A 19,694-nucleotide genomic window follows, 5' to 3' on the forward strand; every position below is an offset into this window, starting at 1 on the left:
GTTCGGATTGGAGCATGATCAATACAAGGGCGGCTGGGAGAGAAATGAGGTCTAGCAGAAACGGCGATTGGGGATGTCAAATGTTCTTTGCTGCCTTTCGTTGGCGCTGTTGAGCACCGGCGGTGGAGCTACGAGTCCAGCTCGGTTCTAAGTTCTGCGTTGCAGGGCACGACCCTTTCCTCGCGTTCCTGGTCGGAAAGGTCCTTTTCGCCCTGTGTCCTTTGAGGTGATTGTCAGAAAGTTCAGATGGAAGAAGAGCGTTCAAAACAGTCCATAGGGTAGGTCAGAGGAAAAGGGGGATGGAGCAAGGCCAAATTAGGAACAAACTAGGGGAACGAGAGACTTCAAATAGGCGAGCGTGTGACCGAATTCAGAGAGCGGGGACTTGTCGACAGACACTGGACATCGAGCAGGGGCATCAGGTCGACCCTTTCTTCTCATGTTGTCGAAAACAGTGCCTCGTCCTGCAGCTCTTTTCTGTCGTGGTCTCGCCTTGGCTAATGTCGCAGGTGTTCCTTAGTCTGCAGTCAGGCCTCGTGCTCCCACATCCGGTCCTTCTCTCCTCCAACAGCAGTACCCTTAAACAAGTTTGAAAAGACAGTCTTTAGAGAATTTGCAGATGAAGACAATCAAAAAGTCTATCTCTCTCCCAGCTCCAGGCAAAGAATGAAAATGCCCGTTATATTGGTGGTCACAACTGGCATATGAATGACCGGAGACGGGCTTGTTGGGTTTACTATGACTTTCCTTTACAATTATTTACTACGCAGGTATTTTGCCGGGAGACGAACATGGCTAAACATTTCCTTTCTATTGATGCATCCTGCTTTTCAACTACTACGGGGTTCATTTTGATGATTTCTTTACCTTGGACTAGTCTGTTAACCTTGTAAAACATCATTCTGGATCCTACGTAACCTTTTACAGCCCGATTACTTAATTAGGAAGGACAGGGGTTTTATGGGAAACAACCAGGGACATAGGAAACTTGTGGTAAGGGCATAAATCGACCCATCTCTCACAACCGGAAATGAGGGGTAGTTTCATAATTCCAGTTTTTGGGCGGCTGATACAGGGGAGGTAACAGGGGTGATCATTTTTCCGGTTTGGGTATTGCGACAATTCGGGGAGGGGAGGGTCGCGTATTCTGAGGTCCTTGTTTTATACCATAGGAGCCGTTGACATGTAGTTCCCTTATTTCGGGTCAGATTAGGGAACCTCTGTCGTCTTACCTGTCCTTTCCCTTACGGTCCAACCTCGGTTCATTGACTTCTAGCGGAAAAGGAGAGGTAATGACACGGTCTCAGGGTGATTGTATTAAAGACAAGTTTTTGTGCAAATACTGACGGTATTTGAAGCCAATTAGGTGGTGTGCTAGGGGTGGCGGTCTGCCAATTTCGGGGCTAATCACTCGGAAGAGTGGGAGTGCAAAAATAGAGGGAGAGAGAGAGAGAGAGAGAGAGAGAGAGAGAGAGAGAGAGAGAGAGAGAGAGAGAGAGAGAGAGAGAGAGAGAGAGAGAGTGTGCAACGGCAGGCTAAATAGTACACGTGCAACAGAGAGGGTGGCAGTGTATTCAAGAAAGGCTATTCAGTGCATTACACAGTAAAGGGCATTCACGGGTCTGCGTTAGAGTCTTGTAATCATGCAGTTTGAGCATTAGACAGGGTAGAGGGGACGTGCCTTGAGAAAAAGGAAAGAAGAAAGGAGGTACCATTTTGTCGCACTTCTCGCATTCTCGGTCCTTCGACCAGTTGGGTCGACGCCTCAGTCATACACACACATTCTCTCATAGTTTCGCATCATACGTGACATGGGTTCATTCGTCCGGTCTGGTTTAAGGGTGATCACTTTTTATCAGGTTGTGCTAATTTTTCGGGTTTATTCGATACGTGGGTAGTTTGCAGGCGTGCTTAGACACCACCTTGCGGCGCTAGTCCGCTTCGTGTATTAGACATGGCAAGGCTTCGGATCTTCGCCACACCTCGGCTGTAATTTCTGATGTAACCTGCAGAGGGAGGAAAAAGGGGGTGGGGGAGACAGCGTTCGCGCACATTCAAATACATGGATTCATAAGTCCTTTACTTACCTCTTACTCGTCTTTCCTCCTCGGGGCAGGGTCCCCGGGGATATGGTTTCTGGAGTCGGGGGGGTAGTGTGTCCATATAGGTCGTGTGCGGGGAAACGTAAAAAGGAAACCAGAGGTGCCTAGTGCGAGGTATCTAGTCAAAGGATGTATCTCACTATCGGGATCCTTAAACCTCCTTCAACGCTGTGGCGTTCTAAGGTTCTTCGGTTCTTGGGTCAGCTCCGTTCCCTGATACTTTGGAACGTTGCGCTTTATAACATTTACATTTTTCTTTCATTTCACCCTCCTTTTACATTCCCTTATTTACACCGTTCGTTTTACCCATCCTTGGAAGTCAAGGTCTTCCTCTACGCGAGAGTTTTATGGGTCAGTCGCGTACTTTGAAGGCGGAGTGTCGTGTTGTCGATCCGATCCGTCCTCCAGGGCTGGGCAACCATCTTCTTTTAACCTTAAAGAGAGAGCAGAGTAGGGTGCACAGAAAAGAACTTTCCCACCGATCCCACATTCTTAAAATAAAGCATGCAATACCCGTCCATAGTTTCAAGAAACTTTATTTTGCAAAATCATTTCAGCATGTGGATTATGAGGGTGCGGTCGTATTTGGCCGGTCGTGGCAATGGCTAAAGTGCGTACAGTGGGGGGTGTCGTTTGCAGCAATAAAAGTTTTACTCATTCATTTGTAAGAAACTAAAACGTCTATTAATTGGCTGGGGGGTTCGGGGGCATTTTTTAGAAGCATAATCATAATAGTTGCAATCAGATTTCCTATATGCATACCGTACGTGTACGTCGCAAATGAGGTTTACATCAGTTATAAAAATATAATACATTGTACATTTGAAATCAACATTTGTAATGGGGATCCTTTCATACTGTTCGTCGAGTGAGTTCTCTTTGTCTTTTCTAGCCAAGTGTACAAAGGATCATATAAAAATCTCAGAACATCAAGTTTATATTAGTGCGAAGGAACACCACGAGGTGTTCGTAAGTTCCGATTGATACCAGCGCCATTTTGGGCGGGGCCGGCTCAGTCCGGAAGCAGCATCAGGGGGAAATGTTTCCAATTACTGGCAGTTTGGACCAGAGTCCTTTTCGGCAGTTCTAGAATTCATGCTAACAGAAGGAGTGGCAATGTCATGTTTGTTTCGTTGGCGATCAAGGCAGCCGTCCCTTACCGGAAGCCTGCAAAGGCCGAAGGTTCCGCCGGGGACCTTTGTAGGATCTTCAAGGCTGCGGAGATGCTGTCGGAGACGGGGGCTCGTGCTCCAGGGGGCAAATGTTCGAGTTATATTGCTGGTCAAAGTTACTCTAGTGGCCGGGGCCCGCCTTCCAGCGGACCCAGACGCCATTTTGAGGCCCTGCCGGGGCCACTCCCGTCGAGTTTGCAAGAGTGGGAGAGATCCTTCGGAGTGAAAGGAAGAGGTCCCTGTTTTGTGAAAGCGGGACGTTCAGCTGGGGTGCAGCTGTGATGCCCCCACCTGGGGGGCGAGGGAGACTGGTTCGCATCGTCTCCTTCTCCCGGTGCACTCCATGCCGCTCCTTTTCATCGCCCTACATGAAGGTCTCTCCACATCCGGTGTTCCCCAAGTCCTGTGCTCGGTGCTGTGGGAGTATGGCCACCATTGCACGTTCGGTGCTGCGCAAGTACTGGGGTGCCACCATGGTGTGTTCGGTGCTGTGGAAGTATTGGCACCATCGCCTGACTGGGGGTGTTCGGCGTCGGGCCGGGGGCTGGGAAACCTCCTATCGGTGGAGGTGGGAGAGGCTCGTCCGCGTCGCCTCTCCCTCCCAGCCCAACTTGGACAAATTGTCGTGGAGGTACGTGCAGGACATCCCGCCGTCCAGAGCTGCTGCGGCTGTTACGGAAGAGAAAAGGAAGAGGTGCCTCGTTCTTCTCTGGACATGTGGCGGGACTACCTACAACAGCCCAGGCTGCTGGCTCCTGCCTCTCCTCCGGCTCCCCCATACGTTAAGATTTCCTGACCAAGAGTTGGCGGCCGGGCCCGCCTTATATGGGTTGCCGTTGGTTGGGCGTAGCCGTAACCCTGCCCTACTTTGGAAGGTTCCAGAATGGGGGGGGGGCGAATGTTCTGTTTGACTTTCATTTTCTACAGTTTACCGTTATTATTCCTTGTTTGTTGTGTTAAATTAAAAAGTTCAAGTTCATTAATGGTCTACGAATTTTGTTTTACCATTTCTTTCTTTCCAGGTTGCTTTTATGCTAAGTTTCTGCTAACAGAGGTTGAGTAACACGGAAACACGTGTAGAGGGATGACGCAGATTTGTACATTACATACACACAAACTCAGACGGGGGACAGTACAAGTACGACATACAAAGACCCAAGACGAATATAAAACAGTTATTGGTCATAATTATCTCTTTCTGTCTGTGAATTTGAAACGAGGTTGGGTTCCCGTCTTGACGTTGCCCGACCTAGGAGAACTTGAGCATGCCGCTGAAATTGTCCTGGCGAAATCTGTGCCATCGGGCATAATCAAACGTGGTGGTTCTGTCTGGTCTGTCTATGTAAGTCGGGTTCTTCTTTGTCTCGCGCTTTTTCTCGTACTGCCGGTCTGTCGTTCCTGTCGGCCCTTTGCCTTTACTCACGCTCAGTAGAGTCGGGCATTGGGCTTTCCAGTGTCCGACGTACCTACAAAAAGCGCATTGGTTTTGCCCTAAGTCTGGTCGTCTTTTGCATAGTGTCGGGGGATAAGTTGTGGGTAGCGGTGTCCTGGGGTTGTCCTGTCGGTATATTTCTCTACTTGGTTTGTCCTCGTCTTTTCTCTGTCGTTGCATAGCCTCTCTGCGCCACATACCGAGACTGTCGAGCATAATTGGCGTTGTCTTATTATTTCGAAGGGCTATTTCTAACGTTTCTATTTTATCAAGGTCAAAGGATCCTGCCAGTGGCCACTGTTTGTCTTGACTCTCTTCGGTATACCTGTGCCACAATTTATTATAGGCTATGGTGACTAATCCATAGTTTATGAACATGTCCTTATTAGGGGTGCCTTCTAGTGGAGCTATATGGTCCACCTCTAATACACGGTCCGGGCTAAACAGGCTATTAATCAGTGGGGAGAAGACAGACATGACGGCTCGTAACGAGGGACTAAAAAGTCAGCACTGCCTATCTTATCACTAGGTGCAAAGACCGTACAGAATATTTCTATTCAACGTTGTTTGCAGGCAGTGAATACCTCATGGATAAAATAACAAAAATGACCAATAAATAACAATGGGGAGAATGAGTAGGTCCGCAAAGATCTGCGTTACCTACCCTTTTCACTATCTGCAAAAAGGGTGGTCTCTTCCCTGTTTGCAGACAGTGAATCTCCAGGAAACAATATTTTGCGAACAACAGTTCAGTTTCAAGTAATTATTGAGTGGGGGAGAAAAAATAAGCACGGCTACTGCCCTACCTATCCTCCACTGCTTGCAAAGAGAGAGCCCGTTGTTTCTCCGTTTGCAGACAGTGAATCTCCAAATAAATAAAAAGAGCAATACTAGTATTTTTAAACAATCAAACAATCAAGCAAGCGTTTCGCAACTTGTCGTGATTACACGACCTTACCCGGACCATATGGACAGTTTCTTGTCTTCCGAATCCAGCGCCCGATCGTCCTCTTTTTCTCGTATTTCTCACGGCACTCCTGATGGTCCCCAGTCAGGACCGTAGATCACTCGAGAGAGGTCTGTTCGGAACTAGTGAAGTTCGGATGATCGGCTGCCAGACGAGGGTCTATTGGGCAAGAGCTCTCCCGATCGTTGCAGTCGTTCACTCTGTCGTCGGGACCTCTCCCACTGGATCCACGAGTCGCTGATGGGCCCCACGCTTGGGACGCCAATTGTAAAAACCTGAGTCGGGTCGGGGACAATCGATATTTGCCCGGCGGTATTGCCTCTGTGACCCTCTAGTTATTTAATCAATGAAGAGGCAGGCGCTGGAGACTGGAAAGCAGGAAACAAGGTTTTTAATCTCTCCGGAGGAGAACACAACGAAACGGACAGAAGGTATCGTTCTGAGGTGCTCTAACTGCATCCTTGAGGCCTGGCCTCTTATACACAAGTTCATGACTTTATTGTAGATTACACATTCATGTTAAAGCTTTGATGTATGGAAAAGACATTCCCGGAAATCCCCTTTGGGCCCGTTCCCACACACATTTACAGTTGAAGTCCCCACCCTAGTCACAACAGGTGATGAGTATCACGCAGCTGGATATTCCGCCGATTCACGGAATGTGGGGGGTTTTGATCGGGTCTCATGGAGTGGGGGCTTTGATCAACCCGGGGATCCTTTGATGGGGGAGGCTTTCTACTGTACGGGGAGGGGCAAGGGATGGTATCGGCAGCGCTGGGTGTCGGCCTGGGAACGGGGAAGACGAAGCGGGCACACGGGGAAAAAGGGGGTTTGCATCTAAGGGCCGGAGATCATGAAAGGGAAGCAGGGAGGTGTCGCGCTGGGAACAGGATGAGGGCCTGGGGCAGAGCAGCGCCGAAGAGGGGTTTATGACTCAAGGCAAGTGCAAGCAGGGGGGTGGTCAGCGTGCAGGCTTAGTGAAGGCGAAAGGCTATGTCAGGGGCCAGCGGCATGCAAAAGGGTTCGTTCTGATCGGGGCATCTAACAAAATGGCGGGCGCGCACGACAAAAGTGTGGCATCAGGGGAAGAGGCAAGATGGCGCAGATAATGTTCACCAAACCGTACTAATTTTCAACACTACTCTTCACTAAACTATGAGGACAGGATTATTGTATCACCTTCCATTAAATCAGCCGTCTAATGTAGGCTTTCTCAGGTTCATTATCTGAAGGGGTGTCCTCTGGGTCAAGCTCACCCATCTGTCCTGGCAAAGGATGTAAGTGGCAGAGGTTGATGACAAGAAATGTGTTGTGCATTTGGGGGCATTCTCTGCATGTTTTGTCAGGTTTGGCAGTTCTTTACACATGGGTTTAGGGCTAGTCTTGTGAGCCTTGAAGTCAGTCCTCTTTGAACCGATGGGGGAGGTGACATCAAGCATAATGTCCTTGACAGTGTTGTCCTTAATTGTCATTTCTTTCCCCAAAAATTTGGAACAATTGGCCCCCTCACTAACGTTGTCACCCTACTTGAGGATGTGTCCAGTCAAGCTAACCCTATGTGCCTAGTCTTATTTTCGTACGGAAGTCCACCTCACTAGTTCTAAATCAAGAGGCCATTCTTCTGATTTGCCTTTGATTCCTTGAGATCCAAAAGAGGTTCTTCAAAATCCCTTGAATGTCAAGAGGGTAGAGCAGATTTATTTCTGCAAAACTAGTCCAGTGAATGGAACGAAAGCTTTATCCGAAACCATTCAGAGCATCAAACCTAGAGGCAATGCCACCAACTTCAACCTTGAGTAGAATCATCAGATCAGCCATTCTTAGGCCTCACATGCCTGTCCCTGCTGCCTCTTGGCACAGGATTTGTCAACTGGTTGGGGGCCTGTTGTGCAGAGTCCAGGGATTTTGCCAATCAGTATCTGCAGTGGCACTAATTCGATTTCCCCAAACATATTTGTGACACATTATCGGCTATAAGCGTTAGAGGGTGCTGTGCCTACATTTGCATTTGGAGTTTTAGTTGGAAGGTTACTTTGGTTTTGAGTGTAATATGTTTTCCTTTTTTGTGCATTAGAAGCACTGGTGTCTGCGATTTGTTTTGATATACAAAACGGACAGTATCTGGAGACTTCATAAATATTACCAAATAATGTAAACATTGAGGCAAAGAAGGTAAAAGGAGAAGTAATAGCTTTTTAATCTTTATTTCAATTAATCTTATTGTTCTCTTTACAGTCTTGTTGAGCGCCTATCTCCCTTGGGTACGTTGACATGGCCTTATCATTAATTGGAGCTAAAGTACTCTAATGGAGTTGGAAGTTCCTCTCAGCCATTTTAACAGTAGCAGGGAGAGGGGTTTCTAGTATGGAGTGGGACACAGCCACTGCTCCTGTGTATACATGGTGAGAGACCTCCTGAATGCAAGGCCTGCCACAAGGTAGACCGGGAAGTAGAGATGTTGTTTGAATTTTAAGCTTATAGCAGCACAAAAGTATCGCAATTGCCGAAATGGCCACTGCTGCTGTCTCTCATACCTCCGACACACTCCCACAACTTGAACATTGTGTGATTTTGTTTAAAATGAGTCGCTGTTATACAGTTTTATTGTCGAAGTGAGTTAACATATTGATTGAAATCCCTCTCCTGTCTCCTAGGCAACCCCCACAGCCAGAACGCGAGCAGCATGCTGTCAAATGACGCCATCGAGCGCGTCCGGAGTAGGTACTGTACTTTTCACCTTTCACTTCTAATTTACTGGAATTTGTCATATAATCAAATTGTTTTCTTTCATTTCAAATCAGTGGAAGAAATTAAAGTGGAAAGTTGAATAATATCCTGCAGTGCTAAGTCGCATGATTCCGAGGGACAAATTGGCCTTCGAATACTTATTTTTGTAATGCCAGAAATGCAGGTTTTGTTGTGTCATCGTTGTATATTAAATACCGGACGAATGCCTGGAAAGGCCTTAAGGCATTCTGCTCACAACGAAAAATAAATTCACATAATTTTAGGGTGTGTAAGCGGAAATGTAATACACAATTCCTAATTTGCCTACTTGGTGGGATACATAAAAAGCAGTCATTCAGTAATTAATACATAGTTGGTTACTAAATGACATTCTAACTCAAAATAAAATTACGCAAAGCCAATTGATTTGGCTTTTGAGTGAAAATCCTTCTTTATTATTTGACAAATTAGTGTGTGAGGTTGTGGGACTAGAGGCCAGATGTACGTACGTCTCATTTTTGCATGCGCAAACGAGATTGCGAATCATGGGCCATGTACATAGCCTATTTAGCGAATTGCAATTTTTTTGCGACTCGCTAAATAGGTTTTGCGACTCGCTATTTGGAAGGGGCGTTCCCTTCCAAATAGCGAGTCTTAAAACAATGTACTAATGTTTTGCGACTGCAATTGCAGTCGCAAAACACTCACAATTACCACCTACTTCAAGTAGGTGGTAACGCATTTGCAAATGGGAAGGGGTCCCCTGGGGTACCCCTTCCGCTTCCTAGGGACCACTTCCTGCCCTTGAGAAATGAAACGAAAACGTTTCATTTTTTTAGTTTTTTTAAATGCATCCCGTTTTCCTTTAAGTTGCTTTATTAAAAAGCAGTTCCAGACATGGTGGTCTTCTGAGTCCAGCAGGTCACCATCCCTGGGAGGGCTGGCATTCCCAATGGACTTGCAAATTGCAAAAGGCTCAATAATATTAATGAACCTCGCAATTGACAGCACCAGTGCATAATATGTGAGTGAATGCTTGGAAAGCTAGATGAATGTGTGTGTGCATGATCGATTAAAGGGCCGCAATAGCTGGACATAACAGTGTACCACAAAGTACAGCCGACAGGATACCTTCTATTATAATTATTGTATTTTAAATATTTGCCCTATTGAAGATAATAGAAAACCAAATACGTTACTAAACAATATTTAGGACAATGTGTATATCAGACTATATTACTGATTCAAAGATTCTCACAACATTTTCAATTTGTAAGGTGCGCGGAGTAGCACATCCAGTGTATTCAGCACCCCTGGGTCAAGGAGGCAACAACCTACCTTGATTAATACCTTGTAATGGGGGCTACAATATCTGTCCTGTCCTAATGATCACCTAGCCAATTACAGCAATGAGCAACCTTTAGTTACTCATTGTGACTGCTTTTAGACCGCACCAGTCACTGAGCTGTAACTTTCTAATATTTGTACTTGATTTTATATTTATTTTTAAATTTATGTTTTATTGATGATTTTCACATCCTGATATAATTTACTAGAAAGACAAACTGAATTGTCATCCACTTTCTTTTTTCTCACATGTTGATGTCTGTTACTAGTGCACTGATTGTTGGAGAGGACTGACTATCCCCCAAAAATCAACAAATTAATATGCAAAGTCGATCCAGAAGTGATTTATTTCTTTTATATACGCGTTTCACTCACTCAGATCCCCTTTTGAAATCAGGGTATCACTAGCTACATGTATGACATCTTTTTTAGTTTTATACACACAGAACACAGGGGTTTGGGGCTATAGACAGTTGCACCTATCCACTAGTATCACGTTTTTATCAAAGGAATTTAGGTGCTAAAGACTGGAGATCCAAAACCCCTCGATCTCCCTAAGACTGACAGGTCTCAAACAAACATAAACCACATATGTTCAGCACTCTTTAACAAAGTGAAAATTGTCTATTACTTTACAACATAGTCATAACAACTTTGGATAAAAAACGTTATATCCAATTATTCCAGTAATTGAGTCCTGATAAATGATGATTCTTCAGTGGAATAGTAGAAAATTCTTTATTGTTTCAAAACAGATTCTTTCTTCATAAAAACAGACTGTAGCCGATGCCTACGCGTTTCATCCAACAAGGACTTCTTCAGGGCATTCAGATAGCTGTCTGAATTCTTCGCTGTATTTTGCATGAGATTTCACTGGTTCATCTTTTTATTACTATTTGCAAAGGTCACTTCCTTAATACTGTTGGCAGGATCCTTATTCCATAGCTCACTTATAAGTACGGAGTAATATTTCTCCTAATACACATCTCTTGAGTTTTTTTGATTGAAGTAGGAACTGTACTACGTTGGGTCTTTATATGTCCAACATAAAAATCTGCAGCACATTTACTTCCGAGGCAACAGTGGTTGGTTCGAACCTCGGAAGTAAATGTGCTGCAGATTTTTATGTTGGACATATAAAGACCCAACGTAGTACAGTTCCTACTTCAATCAAAAAAACTCAAGAGATGTGTATTAGGAGAAATATTACTCCGTACTTATAAGTGAGCTATGGAATAAGGATCCTGTCAACAGTATTAAGGAAGTGACCTTTACAAATAGTAATAAAAAGATGAACCAGTGAGTTCTCATGCAAAATACAGCGAAGAATTCAGACAGCTATCTGAATGCCCTGAAGAAGTCCTTGTTGGACGAAACGCGTAGGCATCGGCTACAGTCTGTTTTTATGAAGAAAGAATCTGTTTTGAAACAATAAAGAATGTTCTACTATTCCACTGAAGAATCATCATTTATCAGGACTCAATTACTGGAATAATTGGATATAACGTTTTTTATCCAAAGTTGTTATGACTATGTAGTAAAGTAATAGACAATTTTCACTTTGTTAAAGAGTGCTGGACATATGTGGTTTATCTTTTTTAGTTTTGTAAAGGCCAAACAGTGTTGATTTGAAATATACAGGCAGAATGGGCTTTGGATCAGACCATTCATTCTTTAAGTGACTCTTTGAGTCCAACCCCAATCAGACAAAGCTTTGAATCTGTGTCAATCACATCTTGGTTTAGGTCAGAGGAGTAATTGAGGGGCATATTTACAAGCCCTATAGGAGCTTTGCCTTATTTACAAGGCCGTGTTAAGCCAATTAATTTGGCTTATCGCTGCCTTGTAAAGAAGGCCCCCCTTCATGCTACACTAAGCGTAAAAGGGGCGGACAATGGGTGTTGTGGTGGGAGTTCCAAGGCACACCCATTGATTTTGACGCTGCCCTCTAGTTACAAGGCAGTGTAAATAGAAGGCAGCGGCAAAATTAAGACCAGGGAAAACCTGGTCTTAAACAGGCAAAACAAGGAGAAATGCTTAATTATTTCTCCAACTGTTTGCTATTTCCATGTAGAAACAGCAAAACGCCAATGATTTCATGTGCAGGAAGGTCCCCCTTCCAGCACATATCCAATCATTAAAAAAAAATTTGGGGGAAACTTCTATGTGTGGTGCAGTAAGCAGCACACATAGAAGCTACAAAACGGCGTTTCAAGATTGTTTATGTATAGGAAGGGGGACCTTCCTGCACATAAACAATCTTCCCCTCAACACAGGCACCCTTGCACTCTGGTGCCTGCGTTGGCGCTAGGCAATTACATTTAGTTACAGTGCAGGGGAGAGCACAGGGCTGCCCCATATTCTAGTAAATATGGTAAAGCACTGCGATTCTAATATAACGAAGCGTGTAGCCTTCTTGGCTTAACGACATGCTTCACCACTTTCTTGTAAATATGCCCTTAAGTATCACTTTCATGCAGCTCTTGTTGGTTTTGTTGTTCTGCCTCTAAAGCTTGCATCATTTGCAATTCATGAGGTGCACTGTTTTAAGCAGCAGGCATAGAGTGTTTGTTGAATATGGAAGCCATCTTAAAAGGTATGTTTCCTAATTAAAAGCAACACATTCTGCATGACAAACAAGAACTTACTTGAAGAATGATTTAAATAAGTATGTAAATGAAAGAAAATATTTTGTTTAAAAACAAATGCTCCATTGCAAAATTAATGATTTTATTAAAAAGTACTTGACATGTATTACAGTGTATATACATAGCAATGCAGCTCAACCAGTAAGTGGTTCACTTGTTCTGCCTCTCTGGCAGCTGTGGCAGGCCCTCCCTAGTATGAGCTGAGTCATCTGTACTTGGCTTCCTACCAGCTGGGCACCTTTCAAGCACGGTAAAGGAGCCTTTTATAGATATTAATAAGGCTCTTTCAGGGCTCTAGAATTAACCATGGAGTGTGATGCTGATGTAGCATAGGCCCAAATATGGTGTTTTAGAAATGCCTTATAGCCCCAAAAAATGAAACATGATTGTGAGAGACTGGCCTGTATATGATGTCCACCATCAGAAGTGGGCACCTTGCACCAGTCCAGACAACCCTTATGGGGATTTAAGAGGTCTCAGACAACCTTAGAAAGCTATCCAAGTGGTAGTTGTGTAGAGCTGTCTCCAGCCTTAGTCTTGAAGAAGTGTAAAGCAGCTTATTTTACCAGAATGCAATCCTATAGAATAGATTTAATGGGAAAGGAACCACAAAAAGTATGTATAAACACTCTAGTATGATACGGTATCTCCTACACAGAGATAGACACAAAGCACACACTACTTAAGGAAAAAATTACAGTAAATAGCACTAATACACATTGGGCCACAGGGGGGGGGGGACCAAACCATATACTGAAAAAATAGTATAAGAACCACCACTTGAGTCAGGACAATGTCGAGAGGGCATATTATTGCTGGGACCCAAAGGAACCACCCAAGGTGAATAGATAGGGACCCCACAGAGACCGTGTGCAGTGTGTGAACACAAGTGTGTGCTCCGTACTAGTCTACGTATAAGTGGCACATTTTAAAGATTAGGGACCTTTCCCAGTGGACCCTGAAGAAACATTGTGGAAGGCAGAAGGTTGGAGAGCCACCCCACCATGGATATGGTGGTACCCAAGTTACCAATCCCAGGGAAGTCAGGTGCATATGTGTGAAGTGGCATCGGAAACCGCCATCGAACCCAGTGGAGGACTTCAGGAAAGTGCCGCTGCTGGATGAGAAGAAAATGTTCGGAGGAATCCAAATGCGGATTCTTGAAGAAGAGTGCCTGAAAGCAGAGGGGACAGAGTTGATGTCCCTCGTGGGTGACTTGGAGACTTGGAAGAAAAATGCCCTCTGCTGTCGGGTGCTTCAGAAAGGATGACTATGACCTTGTCTCTGCAGCTGCGAGGACCAGGGGATGCTTAGCACCACCAGGAATCGTATGCGAGCGGTGCCACAAAGGATGTCACGTGATGAAGGGTCGGTGTCCAGCGGGAGCACCAACAAGCCTTGGCAAATGCGCCCCAAGCACGAAAAAAAGGGCTTATGGTGTGTCTGAACAATGAAGTGAGTGCCAAGCAAGTATGGCCTCAGCTTCTTCGGTGCCCAGACCACAACACAGCCCCTACCCCCAACTCAGATTCATCTGTTTGGACAATAAATTGCTTGGAGTAGTCAGGACTCTGCAGAATGGGAGCAGTGCACATGTCCTGCTTGAGATCATCAAATGCCTTCTGACAGCTAATTGTCCACTGAACTTTCCTGGGCATTTTTTTGGAGGTGAGATCATTCAAGGGAGTCACTATGGACCCATATCCTTTTACAAATGTCCTATAATACCCAGTCAGGCCCAAGAAAGCTCTGACCTGAGTCTGGGTAGGTAGAGCAACCCAGTCTATTGTGGTCTGGGCTTTGCTCTGAAGTGGTTGAACCTGGCCTCCACCTACAAGGTGGCCCAGGTACAGAACCTTGCTCTGCCCTATCTGGCACTTAGTAGCCTTAATAGTGAGGCCTGCTTTCTGCAGAGCCTCCAGAACATTCTACAGGTGGACCAGGTGATCCTCCCAGGTGGAACTAAAGACAGCTATATCATCAAGTTATGCTACACTATAGGCTTCCAGACCGGTGAGATCCTTGTTCAACAGCCTTTGGAATGTTACAGGTGCATTCTTCAAACCAAAGGGCATCACAATAAATTGATAATGCCCACTAGGGTTTGAGAATGATGTTTATGGTTTGGAATCCTCAGCTAGTCTGATTTGCCAATAGCTGGGAGTCAGGTCAATTAAGCTTAAGAACTTGGCTGAGGCCACAGTGTTAAAGAGCTCATCTGCCCTGGGAATTGGGTGAGCATCAGTTCTAGTGACTGCATTGGCTCCCCTGTAGTCAACACAAAACTTAATCTCTCTCTAACCACCCTGGGTGTGAGGTTTTGGTACCAAGATCACTGGACAAGCCCAAGAGCTATTTGAGGGTTCAAATACTCCCAATTCCAGCATTTTTTGGACCTCTGTCCTGATGCAATCTCTGACATGATCAGAGTGCCTGTAGATTTTATTCTTAACACGTATACTCTCACCTGTGTCCACTTCATGAGTACACCAGGTGGTTTGACTTAGTGTCAAAGAAAACATATGCCTGTATTGTTTGAGGACCTTCCTGCAATTAATCTGCTGGTGGTCAGTGAGGCTGCCTGCCAAGGCTACACCATCAACTGACACATCATCAGGGTTTTGTGAGAGGAGATCAGAGAGAGGGTCACTCTCTTCCTTCTGTCCCTCATCAGTTGCCATGAGCAAGCCCATGTCAGCCCTGTCCACAAAAGCTTCAAGCCTGTTCACATGGAGCACCCTTTTTGTTTAATGATAGTGTGGGGTCCACTCCATTTATCTTGGAGAGCTGCTGGGGCCAACGGCTCCAACACCCACACTTCCTGCCTGGCTGGAAAACAGTCAGGACAGCCTTATGGACGTGCCAAGCTTTTTGCTATTCTTGACTGGCCTCCAGGTTTTTGCTTGCCTTCTTCATGTACTCAGCCATCCTTGAGGGGAGACCAAGTACATAGTCCACTATGTCTTGTTTGGGAGGTTCGAGAGAAAACTCTCATCCCTCCTTTACCAAATACAAGGGACTCCTAACTGGTTGCCTAAACAGAAACCCCCTTCTGATGGACTTCTCTGTAGGCAAAGAGAAGGCAGGGCAGAAGAACATCCCATTTTCACCTAAGCTTTTCTGAGAGGCCCATTATCATTTCCTTGAGGGCTTTGTTGAATCTCTCAACTAACCCATTGCATTTTGGGTGATAGGGTGTGATGAACTTGACGTTTACTCCACACTCCTTCCACATTTCAGTGCTGTAACTTGACATGAAGCTTGTTCCTCTGTCAGTTAAAACCTCTAAGGCAAGCCTACTCTGGAAAACATTCCCAGGAGGGCCCTGGCCACCACAGGAGCTGTAGTGGTCCTAAGGGGAATTGCCCCTGGGTACCTAGTGGCATGATCCACCAATAGAATATAACTATCCCCAGATGCTGTAAGATGGTTCATGGGACCAATTATGTAAATCCCAACCCTCTCAAAGGGAACCCCCACCACTGGAAGTGGTATCAGGTGGGCCTTTGTTGTGCCACCTGACATACGACTGGCTTGGCTAGTTGCACAAGAGCGACAGAAATCCTTGCTATCTTCAGACATGTGAGGCCAGTGAAAGTAAGGGATAAGCCTGTCTCTAGTCTTACTTTTGCCTAGGTGTCCTGATAGGGGAATGTCATGTGCAAGTGTGAGTAGGAAGCCCCTAAACTACAGAGGTATAACTAACCTCTAGGTAGCACCAGGTTTTGGGTCTCTACCCTCTAAATAAAAGAGTCCCTCGTCCCAGTGTCATGTAGTTCCTATAAACCTATATAAGATCTGCACATTTAGACATTATGCACTTTAGGATTGGTATCCGGACAGATCCTAGACACCCTACTGGGTATGTTAGCCTGTATACCAGCTAGCTCACAGTGCCACTAGAAACCCCTCTTACCAAGGAGAGAATAGTTCTTGGCAACTATCGAACATGACAACCCTGTCCCATCAGGGATCGTGGAAACAGTGCAATACTTTTCACTCAGTCACTCGTGCTCACTTTGTCTCAGAGAGAATTACACAAAATAAACGGTGGGTATATTTTTCAATAAGCATTTAATGAACCAGCGTCATTCTAGTGTAAAAAAGGTGTGCTACTTTCCAAATTTCCCAAGTGTGCTGCATCTTATTTATCACTTGTGGACATGCCTAACCAAACACACATTTGCATGCAATTGGAGAGTTAGAGATATTGGCATTTTAAAATGTCATGTTTTTTTACCTATGTGTTTTGATTTGGAGTGGAGTGGATGTATTTCGTTTGGAGTGGAATTATGTGGGTTGAATTGGAATAGTTAGTTGTGGAATTGTGTGAGGTGGAATTGTGTAGTGAATTTGAGTAGTGGAATTATGTGACATGGTGAATAGATAGAGATGAGTGCTGCACGGGATAGATAGAAAGGAAGCTAGAGAGGAATAGGTAGTTTGTGTATGAAGTGGTGAATTAACTCTAAATAGAGGAGCAAAAATAATGTGTGAAAAAGAGAAAAAGAAGGGGAGAGCAGGCCACATATGCTTAAAGATGGAGCTCCTTTGCAGGAGCGACCCTTGCCTGTAAGAGCGGTGGAGTGGGGTTGGGGAGGGATTCGACAGACAACCATGAGGGAATATTAATTAAATATTTAATTTTCCCTCATCGTCGTCTGTTGAAATCCCCCACACTGCCCCATGCCCCACTGCTCTTACCTGCACAGGCCGCTGTTGCTCCTTTTTATGCAGAAGAGACTCTAAGAAAAGGAGGAGAGCGTGGGATTGAGGGTCAGAACTGTTGAAAAGGCACGGTAAAGAAATTGGAAATTCAATAGGTTTTGCATTTACTTGAGTTAGAGCTATTGGCATTGTAAATGACAATGTCGTTTACCCATGTGTTATGGAGTGTATGTATGTGGTGTGTAATGGAATTATGCGGTTTGTATTGGAATTGTTATTTGTGGAATTGTGTGCATGGACAGTGTGTAGGAGATTTGTGTAGTGGTATTATCTGGCATGGTGAGCGGTGTACATATGTGGAATTGAGGGTACTGGGATTATGTGGAGTGGAATTTTGTTATGGAGTGTAATGATGTGGAATGGAATTTTGTGTTGTGGAGGGGTATGTAGTGGAGTTTAATTATGTGGTGTGCCATTAAAGTTTGTGGCTTGATGTGGAATTTTGTGGTGTGGATTGGCTGTATGTGGTCTGTTGTGTAATTGTGTTGTTGACTTGAATTATGTGATTTTGTGTTGAATTATGTGGTGTGGATTGAGAATATGTGAATTTTATTTGTGTGGCAGGGAACTGTGTGGATAGCCTTGTCTTTGTATGTGAAAAAAACTGATGTCAGGACACAACTGGAGCGTTTATGGGGCTCCTTGTCATCATGTTTATGGGCAGGATGGATTAGTGACAGAGGCAAAAGCTGCCACCTACCAGAGGAGAGAAGGTATAGCAGGAGCAACCACTGAAAAAAAGAGGCAGATGGTCCCAACTACCAGAAAAGAGAAACTATTGCACGAAGGCTGCCACAGAAAGGCTGGTGCCTGAAGAGATTCACAAGCAAAATCCCCAAAAGCCAGAATAAAACACTAAAGCAAAATGATATCACATGCAAATTAAATAGCATCTACATGCCTACCAAATGAAACACTAAAGGCTCGTGGGGGGCTGCGATACAATATGTGTCAATAGGCGTAGAAACAAGGAACCTCTGGTACCACTGTTAAATAATAGTGCATTAAATGGACTCGTTTTGTGGCAGCAAGCTTGTGATCGGGAACAGTGGCACACTTGTAAATACCACTGCAGACATTAAACAAGCACTTGTCAGGATGCCCAGTCATTGAGTTATTAAGGTGAAGAAATTGGGCGTCACACCTAAGAATTAAACCTAAAGTCAGGAGGGCGAGTCAACAGACATATAATAACAAGCACATTCATTGACACCCTTATTAAAAATAAGGGTTTAGCCATGCAGCATATTATCAGAATACTGAGTGCGTCACAGAACCTAAAATTAGTTAATGTAAATGGTCAGATAATCATGACCTACCTTCCAGAGAAAACCTGGAGCCTGTAATGATCTTTTGGCACACTTGAAAATAATAGAAAGTATGTGTTGCAAGTTGTACTCATGCAACGTGAGAGCAACACAGAGGTCACAGTGAGAGGTACTCTGAACAAACACCACTTACATTTTACTCACCATGTCACCAAGAAGAAGCACAGTAATCTGGACAAACAGGCCCACCATGCACTACTCCACTAGCAATTAAACAGCCCACAAGCCAACTATCTTTCCTATCACTCATTGCCTTTGACCATGTGATTCACTCCGCTGTCCTTTGGCTAGTTTTGCACTAAAGAGACAGCATATGCACACACAGAAAGCAAGAAATGCAAGATGAAAACATTCAAATACTTACAATGAATTCAAAACCCCATTGGTTGCCATGAGCTATTTAGTACATAAGTTTGATAATGACAAATAGAGAAAATGTCCCTAAATTTGCTGTTTATGCAGGCGTGTAAGGAAACCTGACAAAGCGCATATCAGTGTAGATTTAGGCCCACTAATAAAACAAGGGGAGTAGTGAGAAGGGTTAGCTTGTGGCTAGGGGTGAGAGTGTGTGAATGTTTATAAGTGGACGGTAGTCAAGGCACTGGAAAGGTGATGAGAGAGCTTGCCTGAGCCGGAATGGGAGAGAAGTGAAGGTTAGGCAGCCATTCGACAGCTTGGTTCTATGGGTTCCGAGTGTGGACAAGAAAATGGAGTGACTTAGATATTGCTAGAGATGATGAGGGGCTATGTTCAGAGAGAGAGGTGAGGGATAGAGAAAAGGTGTCAGGCTGCTAGGTGTCAGGCTGGACAGGCTCTAGAGCTGGTAATTCTTTCCTCTCAGACAACGGTTTCTAGAAAGTGTGCTACATAAGGGCATTCTCACCTTTTTTTTATGAAAGTGCATGCTGCCCTACAATGTGAAAACGTCATTTTAAGCATACTCTGCATTGCATGCAATTTATTTTTAAAGCATTAACGCATTAAGCACATTTGTTTAGGCAATCAAGTTGCTCTAGCGTCATAAATACAAAGGTAATCAAAAGTGTTCTAGTGTAAAGGAAGGATGGGTGGGAGTGTTGGGTTCTTAGTGAGTGGGTAAAGGACAAAGGAGAGGTATAGTGACATATATACATCAGATTCACATGGCAAGACCTATCTGGCCTATTGAAGGTCAAATTGTTCCACTAGATATACATAGCACTTATGGACACTGTTAATAAATTACAGTCATCAGGGCTGTTAA

The 19,694-nt window shown here is 44.6% G+C and overlaps 1 protein-coding gene across 1 annotated transcript in view; it reads left to right on the forward strand.

Moving 5' to 3' along the window:
- LOC144828121 (molybdenum cofactor sulfurase-like) overlaps positions 1 to 19,694 on the forward strand; it is a 650,078-nt gene that overhangs the window by 230,919 nt on the left and 399,465 nt on the right. Inside the window, exon 3 of the mRNA XM_078686242.1 lies at positions 8,328 to 8,394. Coding sequence (XP_078542368.1) covers positions 8,328 to 8,394 — 67 coding nt within the window. The remainder of the gene's footprint in view (positions 1 to 8,327; positions 8,395 to 19,694) is intronic.

This window comes from Lissotriton helveticus, chromosome 4_1 (genome assembly GCF_964261635.1).
Source record: "Lissotriton helveticus chromosome 4_1, aLisHel1.1, whole genome shotgun sequence".
NCBI classification, from domain to species: domain Eukaryota; kingdom Metazoa; phylum Chordata; class Amphibia; order Caudata; family Salamandridae; genus Lissotriton; species Lissotriton helveticus.